At 68.4% G+C, this 14,611-nt stretch overlaps 3 protein-coding genes across 5 annotated transcripts; 2 read left to right on the top strand and 1 right to left on the bottom strand.

Moving 5' to 3' along the window:
* Nucleotides 1–1,020: 1,020 nt before the first annotated feature.
* Nucleotides 1,021–5,688, top strand: CRACR2B (calcium release activated channel regulator 2B). 3 transcript variants are annotated; one of them, XM_065938064.1, is made up of 9 exons: nt 1,021–1,629; nt 2,834–3,033; nt 3,110–3,221; nt 3,585–3,744; nt 4,144–4,290; nt 4,383–4,473; nt 4,585–4,677; nt 4,800–5,222; nt 5,374–5,559. In XM_065938064.1, the coding sequence occupies exons 1-9, from the start codon at nt 1,383–1,385 to the stop codon at nt 5,413–5,415; spliced, it is 1,515 nt and encodes a 504-aa protein (XP_065794136.1). In that variant the 5' UTR covers nt 1,021–1,382; the 3' UTR covers nt 5,416–5,559. The 3 variants fall into 3 exon arrangements, with proteins under 3 accessions (XP_065794136.1, XP_065794135.1, XP_065794137.1); XM_065938065.1 differs by lacking the exon at nt 1,021–1,629 and having other exon boundaries at nt 2,084–3,033; nt 4,800–4,966; nt 5,151–5,222; nt 5,374–5,688; XM_065938063.1 differs by lacking the exon at nt 1,021–1,629 and having other exon boundaries at nt 2,081–3,033.
* An 882-nt stretch (nt 5,689–6,570) lies between these two features.
* On the top strand, nt 6,571–11,539 carry CD151 (CD151 molecule (Raph blood group)). Its single transcript, XM_065938067.1, has 9 exons — nt 6,571–6,724; nt 7,664–7,727; nt 8,498–8,607; nt 8,703–8,894; nt 9,243–9,317; nt 9,863–9,967; nt 10,084–10,242; nt 10,350–10,436; nt 10,836–11,539. The coding sequence occupies exons 3-9, from the start codon at nt 8,524–8,526 to the stop codon at nt 10,893–10,895; spliced, it is 762 nt and encodes a 253-aa protein (XP_065794139.1). The 5' UTR covers nt 6,571–6,724; nt 7,664–7,727; nt 8,498–8,523; the 3' UTR covers nt 10,896–11,539.
* Nucleotides 11,540–12,568: 1,029 nt separating this feature from the next.
* On the bottom strand, nt 12,569–14,581 carry POLR2L (RNA polymerase II, I and III subunit L). Its single transcript, XM_065938062.1, has 2 exons — nt 14,303–14,581; nt 12,569–12,825 (listed from the first exon to the last, which is right to left on the bottom strand). The coding sequence occupies exons 1-2, from the start codon at nt 14,395–14,397 to the stop codon at nt 12,717–12,719; spliced, it is 204 nt and encodes a 67-aa protein (XP_065794134.1). The 5' UTR covers nt 14,398–14,581; the 3' UTR covers nt 12,569–12,716.
* Between the last annotated feature and the right edge of the window lie 30 nt (nt 14,582–14,611).

Below are 14,611 nucleotides of genomic sequence, written 5' to 3'. Positions count from 1 at the left end.
TCCTTCACTTGTGTGTGGCGCCCCCCAGCCCTGCCGCCTGCCCCCCTTGCATCGTGTCTCTGCAGCTTCAGGCCAGGGATTCCTGGGGTCCTGTGTGCCTCTAGCCTGGCATTCAGGGCCTGCCAGCCAGCTCTGGGGCTCCCCCTCAAAGCACTGAGGGTTTCCTAGGCTGCCGCCCACGCCTCTGGCTGGGACCCTTGGGCACAGCTTTCCAAGGGCCAATGAAAATATTTGGGATCAAGATCCTCGCAAAATAAAAACAGAACTGTTTAGTTTAGAACTTAATGGTGTCCTGGGGGTGTGGGATGATTAACCGGTTGGATGGCTGTGGAGGCTGCCCAGCTGAGCGCAGGGGAGAGGTGGGCAGCGGGGGGCTGCTCCACGGTGGGCCTCTGGCCCCAGGCTTGTGGGGGTGTGGGTCTTGCCCCTGTCATCAGGAGCCTTCCCGCCCCCGACAGTGTACCCAGCCTCCTGCCCGAATATAGGAGGGAGCAGGTGTGGTGAGGGGGGCTGGGTCTTGTGGGTGAGATATGCTCTCGAGGCCTCCTCTGCCCTGCCTGGGCAGTCTGAGGGGAATGCGGCCAGCCCCCTTGGTGACCACAAGGGCCCATGGGACGAGGGGGGTGTCTGAGAGGAGCAGGGCGCTTGGCTGGCGGTCCAAAGCTGATTCCTGCTGGGGGTTTGCCCGCGCCTGCCCTCCGTGCTTCCCCATGACCGCAGCCCCCAGCCAACAATAACGGCCGGGCTGGGGCTGCGACCGGGAGAGCCGGCTTGGCAGGTCCCCGTGCGCCTGTGCCAGGGGCCACCCCTTGGTCTCCAGGTCCCGTCCCGTAGGCCCAGCCGGTTCTAGTTCAGCAGGATCCCTGGGGGAGCGGAGGCCTCCAGCCCCCAGCGCTGCCAGGAGGGCCCCGTGAGGCCAGCTCCAGGTGGGTGCAGGGCCAGGCCGGGACCTGGGAGGGGGACCCCTGTGCAGAAGCGGGCGTGGTCTCCCTGCACAAGGAGGTCACACACAGGCCCCACCCAGCACATCTGGCAGCCCCCCCAACAGGAGCCGCAGTCAAGGCTGTGCCGCACGGAGGGTTTGGGGTGTCTGCTGAGACAGGGCCCTCCTGCCAGCCCCCAGTCTCTCCCCTCACACACAGGCCTCTAAGGCGCTGATTTAAATACCATGTTGTAGTACACTACTCGTTTACTGTTTTAAAAAAATGGGAAAAGCATGTTGGAGAAGCATAGGGAAGAGAGGAAAGTCACGCCACTCCTAGAGATAACCGTTGAAAATATTTTGGTCTATTTCCTGCCTGGTTTTTCCTGCACGCTCCCCGTCGCCTGAAACCGGGATCCCGAGGACTGCCCCCCACCCCGGCCTTGGCCCTCTGCAGGAAATGTCCCCGGGGTCGTCTCCACCCCACCAGGAGCTCAGGCTCGGGCAGGACAGACCCTGGGGGTCGGGGGCTGCACGCAGGGGCGGGCAGCGGGCTGAGTGCCGGGCTACAGGGCAGTGCCGAGAGGCGGGGACTCGGCGGGGACACGGCGACAGCGGCGGCGGCTCCGCCCGGCCGGCCCTGCCGGGGTCTCGGTACTGGCGGGAGGACAGCCCAGTGCGCGCAGGTGTGGCGGTGAAACTCTCAGGTAGGCAGACGCCTGGCGCGTCCCCCCGCCTGCACTGGCCGCGTACCTCCACACCCGCCCCCCAGGTCGCCACAGGGTGCACGGATCCCTGCATATCACGCCCAGGGACTCCGGTGTCCCTGGGGGCGCGCGGTGGCGAAGGGCAGGGCAGACTGGGGACCCAGGGCGTGGGGGCTCAGGAGTCCTCCCCTCTCCGCTCGCGGCCGGGACACAGCTCAGTTTCCGGCTGGGACGGCCCTCGGGTCCCAGGGAGCCAGGGAGCCGCTGGTGGGGTGGCGTGCCGGCGCCGGGGGGTGGCGATCCGGCGCTGGGGGAGTGGTCTCCGCCCACGTCCCCTTCTCCCGCCCTTCCTCAGGCCCGCCCCCTTTATCGGTCGTCCCCCTCTCCCAAGAATATGGGTCGGGGGGAGAATCACAGTCCTGGATTGAGGCGCGATGACCCCAGGGTCCCAGGTCGGGGGGTGATCCCACACTGGGGGTTGGTTTCCGGAAATTCAGGGGTCAGGGCTTTGTGGGAACGACAGGTGGTCTGATGAGCCGGCACGGCACCCCCCGGGAAAGGAGGCCAGTGTGGTGGCCGGCATGGTGCCAGCAGGAAAGGCTGCTAGGCTAGACCCTGGGGTTCCCGACAAGGGCCTTGGAAGGCCTCGAGGCCCGGGTTGGACCCTGCACCTGCCCTCCTTGGGGCCCCAGGTCGGTGGGAGGGGCTGCGGGCGGGGAGGGCGGAGCCAGCCCGCCCGCCAGCTGGCAGGAGGCGGGGCCCAGGGTCGGCGCTGAGAGCAGCCGGGACGGGCTGGTACTCCCACTGGCCCGGCCTGGTCAGCCCTGTGCCCAGGTCGGCAGGACGTGATCAAGTCCTCTGCGGCTGACCGTTCCCTCAGCCGAGCACTTTCCCCCCCCGCGAGCCCCCACGTCATTTTCTGTCACAAGATCTAGAGCAGCCCCCCGGCCAATGCAGCCTCTCCTGCACCTGCGACTTCGAGGGTGGCCAGGAGCCTGCCTCGCTCCACCCAGGCCCCCGCCCGCCGGCGCCACTGCCTGCAGTTGGGCCACACGCCCCCTGGCGGCCCCTCTGCCAGGCCCTCTCCCCCTTCCCATGGGGGCAGGGAGGCTCCTCTGCGCCCCACCTCTGGGTGCCCACCGCTCCCGCTTAGCCCTCGCACCCGCTCTGCCTGCCCTTCTCCTTTCCTCTCGTCTCTTCTCAGCTCTGCTCAGGCCACCGAAGGCTGAGCCCACCTCCATGGCCAGCCCCGGGAAGCCCGGGGCTGGGCAGGCCCAGGAAGAGGAAAGGTGGGAGCAGGGGCGCACCCCGGGGCCCCCGGCCACGATGCTGGAGCAGGCCCAGGAGCTGTTCCTGTTGTGTGACAAGGAGGCCAAGGGCTTCATCACCCGGCACGACCTGCAGGTGAGCCCCCGCCCCCAGAAGCCGCCCGCCCCCGAGGCTGACCTTGGCCACTCAGCCCTGCCATCTGCCCCGCCAGGGCCTGCAGAGCGACCTGCCCCTCACGCCCGAACAGCTGGAGGCTGTGTTTGAAAGCCTGGACCAGGCGCACACCGGCTTCCTCACCGCTCGGGAGTTCTGCCTCGGCCTGGGTGAGCCCGGCCCCTGAGCCCCACCCCCAGCCCGCTGGCACGTGTGACTTGGGGCCCACAGGTCAGCAGCCCGCGCCCATGGTGGCCTCCCGCCGGGGCACACACAGACCCCACGGGGAGCCTCCAGATGCGGTGGTGTACTCGCCGGCTCCCACCCCTCTCCCGGAGCCTAATCCCTTAGGGCTGGGAGCCAGGCGTGCCTCCTTCTGGCCTGAGCCCAGCTGTCACCTCCCATTCCCAGGACGGGAGTCGGACCAGAGTAAGGAAGAAAAACAGGAAACCAGGCTCAGAGAATGGGCAGGATACGTGAGGGGGCGGTGGGCTGAGCTGTGGGGGGTGACACTCTCCCTCCCACGCCTGCAGGCAAGTTCGTGGGGGTGGAGCCCACCCCCTCCCAGGCTCCAGAGGAGACCTTTGAGTCGGGCTGGTCGGATGTGCGAGGCGCTGGGGGCTCCGTGGAGGACGACGAGGAGCTGCTCTGCTCGACGCTGGAGCAGCTGGGGGTGGCCCGGGTCCTGGGCGAGTACGTCCATGTTGGCTTGACCGCAGCACCCTCCACTGCTTGGTCCACCTGCGCGCGGCCTGTCCAGGTCGCCTGCACACCTGTTTCCAGGCAGGGACCCTCGGCCAGACTGGGTCCGGCCCTCTCAGCTGCCACTACTGTGGGCCGGGCGTGATTTCCCACAGAATTTGCATTTCTGGAGTCAGCAGTCACGGCTGCACCCAGCACAGGCACATCCCTGGGTACACAAGGACACAGCCCCACGTGTACCCACCTCCTGGCCAGGCCAGCCCCGCAGGGACGAGAGCGCCCAGAGGAGGACGCCCTGTTTGTCCAAGGCTACAGGGGCCTCTGCGGGCTTACCCTTCAGGGTGGGGGAGTCCTCACTTCGACTTCAGCCCCTACCCGCCCCCCCTCCAGGCAGCGGGCAATTCGGACGCTCTGGACCCGGCTGCAGCATGAGCGGCCGGAACTGCTGGGCTCCTTCGAGGACGTTCTGATGCGCGCCTCAGCCTGCCTGGAGGAGGCGGCCAGAGAGCGGGACGGCCTGGAGCAGGCGCTGCGGCGGTGAGGGCTGGGAGTCCGGGGGCTGCCGGAGGGGCTCCTGGCTGTGGTGCGGGCAGGCTCTAAGCAGCCGTCCCCCCCGCGGTTCCCCGAAGGCGGGAGAGCGAGCACCAGCGGGAAGTGCGGTGTCTGTACGAGGAGATGGAGCAGCAGCTTCGCGAGCAGCGCCAGCGCCTGCGGGATCAGGTGGGCCCAGCCCCGGAGCGCGGGTCTCCCCGGGGATGCCTTCTTGGACGGAACTGGTCCCACCCGCGCCCCTGCCGCCCGCGGGGGCTCAGGTGTCCCCGCGCGTCCTAGGGCCTCCCCCGGGAGGAGCGGAGAGGCCACCTGGAGCTGGAGCTGCAGAGTCGCGAGCAGGAGCTGGAGCGCGCGGGGCTGCTGCAGCGGGAGGTGAGCGGCCGCCGCGCGGAGGGGTGCATGGCGGCCCAGCCCAGGCCCAAGCCCCGCTGTCCCCCACGCATTCTCTGGCTACTTGGGGGCCCCTCTCCAGCCTCGATCCCCCGCTCCCCCAGCTGGAACAGCAGCTGCAGGCCCGGACCTCCGAGCAGCTGGAGGCGCAGGCGCAGAACGCGCAGCTGTGGCTGGCCAACGAGGCGCTGCGGACGCAACTGGAGGGCGCGCAGGAGCAGCTCCGCAGACTAGAGGGCGACGCGCAGGGCCGCCGCGAGCAAGCCCAACGGTGCTGGGGGCGGGCCGGGCCCTCGGGGGCGGGCCCCGGGGAGGGGCGCGCCTGGAGCTCCGGGCTGCCGTCGCCCCCGGATGCAGCCCCGCCTCTGGGGTCTCTGTGGGGCGGGGTCCTCCAGGGGGCCGTGGGGCACCCCGAGTCGCCTTCCTGCACCCGGATCACCACCTCCGTCCTGCAGAGACGTGGTCGCAGTCTCGAGGAACATGCAGAAAGAGAAGCTCAGCCTCCTGCGGCAACTGGAGCTCCTCAGGTGCGTCCGGAAGGGGTCCGGCCGCCGCCGGCTCCCACCCAGCCCCCATCACCGTCCCCCTACCGTGAGGAAGCCCTTCCGTGCCCGCGTCCCCCACCCGAGCGTGCTTCCTCTTGAGACCCCTCAGAGCCTGTGGACTCCTATTCCCCAGGGAGCTGAACACGCGGCTCCGAGACGAGAGGGACGTCTGTGAGGCCCAGCGGCTGGGCAGCGGCCGCAGAGGGGCTCTGAGCTCGGCCCCCCTGCTGGGCGCCCCCTGCTGCTGCTGTTGCAGTAGCTGGGCTCGCCCCCCCAGACGTGGGTCCGGCCACCTGCCCAGTGCCCGCTGACCAGCCTGACTGACTCGCTGGGCCTCCCCTGGCTACCTGGAGAAGCCACCCCTTGAAGGCGACTCGGCGTGGCAGAGGGCTCTCCCCATTGAGCTGCCCGGCCTGCCCGACTTGCAGACATGAAGGAACTAACCTGGGGGGTCAGGGACTGATGTCCCTCCCTGCGGTCCTCATCCTATCCCCAGCGCATCAAAACTAGCGGAAAACCCCTTCCTCCGAATAAAGTCCACTGACTTCGTTCTCCTCGGCCTCCCGTGTGTGTGGGAACTGTAGAATTTGGGAGGCACACGCACCAGGCATCCATTGTCCTTGTGTGTCCACTGGCCATGTCCGCAAGCCCTCACCGTCCATCAGAGTTGTACGGACGAAGGGACTGAGGCCAGTTGGCTAGGAAGCGGTGGGCGGGGTGCCCTGACCACTCCCAGCCTCCAGGGCCACCCCCTCCCCATGCCAGTCCTTACACAGCCCTGGGTGGGCTAGTTCAGCCCACTAGAGTTCTGAGGCCCGGGGTGGGGGGTGGGCCTGAGCTGTCCCCGGTGCCCCTCAGCCCTGCCAGCCCGAGCCTGGGGCAGGGAGCAGGGGACAAGGGCCGCCCACTGTCTGGGGAGAGCTGTCCCCACCGACGGCGCCGCCTTGAGCTGCGGCCACTCTGCTCTAGCTCCCCAGCGCAGCCGGTCGCAGCCTCTGCCCTCGTTCCCGAGCCTTTCCCCACCACTCCCAGGAGACACCCTCCTGTCTGGACCCTCTCACGCCGTGACCCAGGCCTTCCCCGCAAGCCGTCCTCCGCGCGGCTCCCAGAGAGGCCCCTGTCTGCCCCTGACCGCACCTCGAGGTCCTCCCCCGGGCCGGCTCGCGTCTGCCCCGGCGACCCCCGCAGCCCCCGCTCCTCCCGAGGCGAGCGCGCTCGGGCCGCAGTCCGCCTGGCCTCGGCCTCCTCCGGTGGCCCCCAGGCCCCGCCGGGGCTGCTGCCCCGCCCGCGCGCGGAGCGCCGTCCGGACCCGCCTGCGTCGCCGGCCGGGGGCGGGGCCTGCGGTCCCGGGGCGGGGCCCGGGGCGGCCCCGCGCGTCTCGGTCGCAGGCCCCGGCCGGCTGCGTCTTCTCTGTGCTCCGAGCCGCCACCGCCGCCCCCGCCGCCCGCCGCCCCCGCCGCCCGCCGGACTCGGACGCGTGGCCGGTGAGTGCACCGCCGGGCGCCGACGACCGGGAGCAGCTGCGCGCCTGGCAGCCCCGCAGGCTCCTACCGGGGTAGCCGAGTGCCCGGAGGCCCGGCGGGCCGCGGGTGCGCCAGGCGAGGGCAAGGCGCCTCCCGGGTCTCCGGACGGTGCTGGCGGCCCCCGCGGGCCGGGGCCTCCTCCCGAGCACCCCACGCTCTGCGCGAACACCGGTGCCCTCCTGTCCGCCCGGTGCGAGTGGGCGGGCCGTGCGCCCCGCCTGGGCGTGGGGGTAGCGGCGGCGGTGACTTCATCGCGGTGACGCGCGAATTCCTCACCCGCCGGGTGGGAGCAGAGCTGGGAATCCCCCACCTTGGGGCGTGGGCCGCTGACAGGCCCGGCTGGACTTCGGGAGCCGGGGCTGGGGCGGCCGTGTCCAGGGCTGCGGGGACTATTTCTGGCCGGCCCTTCCCTGGGGGCTCATCTCCTCCGGGCACTCCCGGAAAGGCGGCCCGCTCCTCAGCCCTTCGCTCGAGGGCGGGCCGTGCGGGCGGACCCTGTGCCTGGAACCAGCCTTCCCGGGACCCCGGACCCCCGGGCGGGCCCAGGTCTGCCGGCGCGGTGTGTCTGCGCCTTTCCTTCCCAGGCAGCAGCCACTGCCGCTTGGTGGGGGCAGGGCCAGCTACAGGCCAGGTGCCAAGGCTCAGACTAGGGGGCTTGGAGGAGGCGTGGGGTCCCTCCCAGGATTGGACTGTCCAGAAATGTCTCTGCCCTTCCCCGCCCTAGCCCAGGCCAAAATACCGGGCCTGGCCGCTCCCTTCTCCTCGGGGAGGGGCGGAGCGGATACTGCCAGCTTTGGAAGGCCGGCTCGCGGCCAATACCTGGGTCAGCTACAAGGAGGGATGGCGGGATCCTGCTGGTCCAGGTTGAGCCTGACCTGTGGCCTGTCCCTGGCCCTCTAGTGGAGCCTCCTCAGGCGGGAACTTCTGTCTACCTGCCCTACAGAGGAGCCATCCCACCAGCCAGGTGAGTGCTGGGCGCGGCAGCTGGAAGTCCAGCTCGGGAGGCACTGTGTCTGTCTGGAAACAGGGCCCCAGGGCTCTTCTGCCCTCTGTGTCCCCACCCAGCTCGTGCAGACACCCCAGAAAGGAGAGGGTGGGGTGGCTCTGGGGAGGAACACGGCTGGAGCTACACTTCGCCCTGGTCCCTGTGGCTGTCCCCATTCAGGAAGGACCCCCCAGGTCTAGGGGTGGCGCCTGCCAGCTCTGGTTGGAAGTAAGGAAGGCCAGCCCTTTATGAGGCCTGAGGGCCTTCTCCAAGACCACAGGACTAGGCTAGAAAAGCACAGTCAGTCTACCTTTGAGCAGCTTCTGCTGCCTGCCCGTTCCCCCCAGCAGCCAGTAGGATCCTGCCAGCCTGTGACGTGGGGCCCGGGGAATGCTTGGGGTGGGGTGGGGTGGGGTGGGGGGCCTGTCTGGGCTCACCCAAGGTGCCTGCTGGGCTGTCCTACCTGGCTGCCCGCAGGGCTGAGTCAGCCCGTTGTGGCTGGGGGTCCTCCAGGCCTCCCCCACTGTGCCGAGCAGGGGTCAGGGAAGCCAGGCCCCCCAGGCTTCATCTGGGCTGCGGGCACCGCATCTGCCCTTGCTGCCCCGAGCAGCCCTCCCGGGAAGGGTCCTGGTTCCCACAGACGCCTCCAGAACCTTCACCCAGGCAGGCGGTTGGCTTGGCCCCAGCCTGGTCTGGACGTGTGTCCCTTCCTCCTCTCCCCGCTGGCATTTGGCCGTCCTCCCGGGCAGCCCCTCCCCCACCTCCCGGCCCCAGGATGGGCGAGTTTGGGGAGAAGTCGACGACATGTGGCACCGTCTGCCTCAAGTACCTGCTCTTCACCTTCAACTGCTGCTTCTGGGTAAGCAGTGGGCACCCCCTTTCCCGACCTCAGAAGGAGCCTGGCCGGGGGTTCAGGCCGGGGCCAGATGGGTGACCGGTGTGCACTGCCTGCAGCTGGCTGGCCTGGCAGTCATGGCCGTGGGCATCTGGACGCTGGCCCTCAAGAGCGACTACATCAGCCTGCTGGCCTCGGGCACCTATCTGGCCACAGCCTACATCCTGGTGGTGGCGGGCGTTGTCGTCATGGTGACTGGGGCTCTGGGCTGCTGCGCCACCTTTAAGGAGCGGAGGAACCTGCTACGTCTGGTCAGCGGGGCTGGCCGCACTGAGGGTGGGGGTGGGGCTCCCTGCCAGGCTGCCTGGGGTTGGCTCTGGGTTAGGAGGGGTTGAAAGGGAATGATGGATGAGACGCTGCAGGACAGACTGCTCTGCTCACCTGGGAGGGGCTCCCTGCCCACCTGTGGGTCCCCGTATCCCAGCTGGGCCAGCAGAGGGAAGACCCCTGAGGAGGAGCACTGGGAGGCCTGGGAGTCCCCCACTGCTGGCCACCTGGCAGCTGAGGGCAGTGGCTCGCTCTGTCATGCCTGGCCCTGGGAGTCCTCACGGAATGAGGGCCGGGTCCCAGCCCACCTGAGTCCCTGCCACCTCCCCCAGTACTTCATCCTGCTCCTGATCATCTTTCTGCTGGAGATCATTGCAGGGGTCCTGGCCTACGTCTACTACCAGCAGGTGAGGGCTCGGACGTGGACGCGCAGGGACACACAGCAGTGAGACGGACACGAGTGTGCAGGAGACGTGTGTTCATAGGGACACAGACCCCCACGCCCTGGGTCACACACACACAGGCAGGGCGTGCGCGTGGAGACCTGCATGTGCACACGCATGTAGGCTGGGAAGGACAGACATACAGGCTGCAGTGCTGAGCCGTGCGCGTCAGGCCCTGGGGGTGGGGGAGGGGTCACAGGTGGAGGGTGGACCACAGGGATGGCCAGCTGGCCCTCTGCACCCAAGCTGCCTGCTTGGGGGCCCTGGGGGAGGCAGGGGATCTGGAGTGCCTTCCCTGCTGCCAACACTGCCCACAGCCATCTGGGTGACTCCCAGTCACCTGGCCCCCACAACCACCTGTCCGAGCCAGCGTCCAATGCCCTTTCCCTGACCCCAGCCCTTCCTGGAGTCCTCCTGCACCGCCCCCCCCCCCCAGTCTATGCCCACTCCCACCCTGCCCCACCTGGGAGTCTTAGAGCAGGGCTGCAGCCGTCCCTCCCACACCCCAGCTGAACGCAGAGCTCAAGGAGAACCTCAAGGACACCATGACCAAGCGGTACCACCAGCCGGGCCACGAGGGCGTGACCAGCGCTGTGGACAAACTGCAGCAGGAGGTGGGCGGCTGGGGGGCGCAGGTCGGGGCTCCCTGGACGGCTGCGGGAGCCCCGCCTCGGGTGAGGCTCGGGGCTCTGCCTGAGCTCTGCTCTGCTGAGCTACAACTCTGCTGTAGTTTCACTGCTGCGGCAGCAACAACTCGCGGGACTGGCAGGACAGTGAGTGGATCCGCTCGGGCGAGGCAGACAGACGAGTGGTCCCCGACAGCTGCTGCAAGACCGTGGTGCCTGGCTGTGGGCGGCGGGACCACGCCTCCAACATTTACAAAGTGGAGGTAGGCCGGCGGGGGCCTGCTGAGCTGCCGGGATGCTGGGGGCTGGGAGGCCCCACCCGAGGTGACGGGAGGACTTGCCGCCTTCAGCAGCCTGTCCACCCCTGCAGGGCGGCTGCATCACCAAGCTGGAGACCTTCATCCAGGAGCACCTGAGGGTCATCGGGGCCGTGGGCCTGGGCATCGCCTGTGTGCAGGTGTGTGCGTGGGGCTGGGGGGCTGGGCATCGCCCGTGCGCAGGTGTGTGTGGGGGGCTGGGCATCGCCCGGGTACAGGTGTGGTGTGTGGGGGGCTGGGCATCGCCTGAGTACACGTGTGGTGTGTGTGTGTGGGGCTGGGCATCGCCCGGGTACAGGGGTGTGTGTGTTGGGGGCTGGGCGTCACCCGTGCGCAGGTGTGTGTGTGTGGGGCTGGGCATCGCCCGGGTACAGGTGTGGTGTGTGGGGGGCTGGGCATCGCCCGGGTACAGGTGTGGTGTGTGGGGGGCTGGGCATCGCCCGGGTACAGGGGTGTGTGTGTTGGGGGCTGGGCGTCACCCGTGCGCAAGCATGTGTGGGGGGCTGGGGCCGACATGCCCACGCTGGCCGTGTGCGCAGGTGTTTGGCATGCTCTTCACCTGCTGCCTATACAAGAGCCTGAAGCTGGAGCACTACTGAGCAGGCCCGCAGGTGGCCGCCCTCCGCGTGCGCTGCAGCTTCTCGCGATGCATTGACTACTGACACTCCTGAGAGCCAGGGTGCTGCGGTCCAGGAGGCGACTCTGCCCCCTCCCCTGCCGGAGGGACTGTTCTGCTGCCTGGGCCCCCCACTGTGCCATCACCATGCCCTCTGGGGACTCCCAAGCCCCAGAGGCAGCTTCAAGTGCCTTTAGCTACACACCAAAGTCCCAAGGCCTATAGGTCAGCCCCACCTATATGCTGGGCTGGGGGTTAACAAAGGTCCCCCTCCCACCGCCGTCTTCTTTGGGCTGAGGTAGTGGCCTTGGGATGCTCCCTGAGGCCTGTGCCAGTTGGGCAAACGGGCTGGCGTAGGGGGGCCAGGCAGCAGCCAGTGAGTTGGCCCCAGGTGCCTCCCCCAGGCCCCCTGGGTACTGGGCCTCCTCCTCAACTGGGGAGGAGCCCTCTGGGCCAGGCCTTGGCCGCTCCCCCGCCGGACCAGCGTCTGCAGCCTTGTACTGCCTAGGTCACCGCCGTCACCCGCCCCCAGAGGCAGGACCCTGCGGGTTATAGTCACTGCTGTACTCCATGCCTAGGACTGCTCCTGCTACTTGATAGGTGCTCAATAAATGTCTGTGGAATGGATGGCTGAGATGACTTCGCTGACAGAGATAGTTCTGGTCTCCAAGAGCTGTCACGTGTGTCTGGCAGAGTGGACAGACCCACCCCCAGGGCCGCTCCAGAGGGGGCGGAGGCGGGGTGGTGTGAGCTGAGAGCTGACGGGGCTCCAGGGGGTGGAGGCTGGGCCAGCTGCAGACAGGCCTCGCAGCAGCTCTGCCGTTCCTGATGCAGGGCTGGTGATGCGGCAGAGACACGAGGGACTCGGGCTAAGACCCCAGGAAGTGGGGTCTGGACCGCCTGCCGTTTCCAAAGGCCCTTCTGGTCACCGCACAGGGACCAGGGGCGGGAGGGGTGTCTTGGGAGTGAGTTAGGTGGGGTCTGACAGGATGTCTGCTGGCAGGACAGGGCCAGAGAAGGACGCTGGGCCCGGTGGCCTCTGCAGACCGCTCATCAGGCACCTGGGCAGGTGGCCCCAGGCAGGCGGCCTCCTTCGTGCCCTCTGAGCTGCTGGAGGCGCCAAGGCCTGCCTGAGCCCCGCTGAGGCGACAGCTTTGGGTTTTAAGCCTCAGTCTGAGCTGGAGCGGGATGAGCTGCTCCCCACCCCCGCCAGACAGCCTAGCCAGTTTTCAGGGCAACGCACTTAACGCCTGGGCACTGAGAGCCCATTCATGACAGATGCCGGCAGAGCCGCCTCAGCGCACCTCCCACCCACTGTGGGTTCTCAACCACAGCGGGCACTCCACTCGGAGCTCAGAGTCTGGTGCTTTAGATACCGGGGGAGGAGGTGGGGGCCTCTGTTCTCAGCTGAAGGGCACCCAGGACAGTGCTGTGGGACGCCACTGCCCCCACCCCGAGCACTCGTGACATCTGTGCCTCCTGTGGGGCCACGTGCGCCCACAGAGGAAGGAAGCCTCGTGCTGACCACTACCATGTAGAAGGCCCACCCTCCTCCTGGGCCACGAGGGCCTCGGGCACCTGCGAGTGGCCTCGTGCGCCAGGTAGAACCCAGGAACCGGCAGGGCAGCCCACAAAGCCACACCAACAGTCAGGCCCTCCTGGCAGTCCTCAGCAACATTTACTGGACAGTTATTTCCAGAGAGGAAGACCTACGCCAACAGAGCCGTGGGCAGGCATGGCTTTCGGCGCCCCACCCCCCAGGGGAACAAGCCCTGGGTGAGACACCGCCTGTGGCATCGCGGGGTCACTTCTCCAGGGGCGCGTAGTTGAGCAGCTTCTCGATCAGGTCCACGTGGGCAAGCAGCATGCGGCGGCAGCAGTAGCGCTTCAGGCCCAGCGCATCCAGGGCGTCCCTGCAGGTGGGCAGAGAGATGGTTGCGGCCCACCCGTCCTGGCAGATAGAGGGCCTCTCCCGGCGGGAGCAAACCCTGCTCGGCTTGCTGTGGGACCTTCCGTGGCTCTCCTCCCCGAAAGACCCCTCTCATCTCCCAGAGATGCAGCCTGATCACCCTCAAAGCCTCCTGTGTGTGGACACCAACGTGGTGCTTGGGAAAGGGGCGGCCTGTTTGGGTAACCCTGACCTGGGGCATCTTGGGGAGAAGCCTGGGGCAGGCTGCCAGCATTCCCTTTGCACTCTGGTCATTCCAACAGCCTCCTCGGAGCCTGGTGCAAACACTAAGGCCATCCGTTGCTTCCCCATTCACCCAACGCAGCTGAGAACCTCATCTGGCTGGCACACTCCGGGTCCCAGAGATTCAAACTTTGCTAAGGACGGAGCTGTCCACACAAGGACCAAAGGTCAGACTCGTCTAGAGTAGACTCGGACAAGTAAGGTGGCGACTGCAGAGCCAAGGGGCAAACACGGAAGAGAGACCCCACAAAAGCCTGATTATGAGGGCCATGTCATCAGAAGCTTGTCCAGTGTCCTAAAAGAGCCTGTGAGTCTGCAGGACATGGTTTGTTGTTCAGTTGCTCAGTCGTGTCAGTGACCCCATGGGTTGCAGCACGCTAAGCTCCTCTGTTCTCCACTATCTCTCAGAGTTTGCTAAAGTCCTGTCCATTGAGTTGGTGATGCTTCCTAACCATGTCCTCCTCTGCCGCTCCCTTCTCCTTTTGCCGTCAATCTTTCCCAGCATCAGGGTCTTCTCCAATGAGGACACGGGGATGGGCCTAATAGCAGGGAGAACTTAGGGAGCTGATGGACAGAGACAGCCAGGGGCCTATTTGCGGTGGAGGCGTGGAGACGACCCAGGATACCCGAGTCCCCAGACACCAGCGGTTGACAACCAGCTCCCCCTCTGCCTGAACTGCGCGGTGGGAGATGCTTTCCTGAGAGCAAGTCCGGAGAACAGGGCTGGTAAAGGCTCCGAGAATGAAAGCCTTGCCCGGGTCACCTGGGATCTGATGAACATCCCTTGACCCAGACCTGGAGTCCGGGACCCCGACTGCCGCCCCAAGACCCCAACCCCTCAAGCCTGGATCCCCGACACCCGCCCAAGACGCCGACTGGGCGGCAGGCTGGGGCCCCCCCGCTCCCGCCCCGGGCCCCGCAGGCCGGGCCCCCCCGCTCCCGCCCCGGGCCCCGCAGGTCGGGCCCCCCCGGCTCCCGCCCCGGGCCCCGCAGGCCGGGCCCCCCCGGCTCCGGCCCCGGGCCCCGCAGGTCGGGCCCCCCCGCTCCCGCCCCGGGCCCCGCAGGCCGGGCCCCCCCGGCTCCGGCCCCGGGCCCCGCAGGCCGGGCCCCCCCGGCTCCCGCCCCGGGCCCCGCAGGCCGGGCCCCCCCAGCTCCCGCCCCGGGCCCCGCAGGCCGGCGGCCGGGAGCGCGCCCCTCACCCTTCGGTGTACTCGGCCTGCAGCAGCCCCAGGTAGGCCTCCCACTTGTTGCCGACGATCTTGCCGCACGTGAAGCAGCGCACGGGGATGATCATGGCGGCGGCGCGGGAGCCAGAAGCTTCACCGGCCGGCGGCCCGACGCCCGGATCTCTCGGCCCTTCCGCCCGGGCGCAACCATGGCGCGGGGGTGCCGGCCCGGCCCGCCCCCCGCCCCGCGGCCGTCCGGCGCCGCCCGCATCCGCTTCCCACCGCGACGGCGCCTCCTCCGCGCGGGTCCGGGGCCCGGGGTCCGGAGCCCGGAGTCCAGGT

This window comes from Muntiacus reevesi, chromosome 5, assembly GCF_963930625.1.
Source record: "Muntiacus reevesi chromosome 5, mMunRee1.1, whole genome shotgun sequence".
NCBI classification, from domain to species: Eukaryota; Metazoa; Chordata; class Mammalia; order Artiodactyla; family Cervidae; genus Muntiacus; species Muntiacus reevesi.
This window is presented reverse-complemented; position numbering and strand designations above follow the sequence as displayed.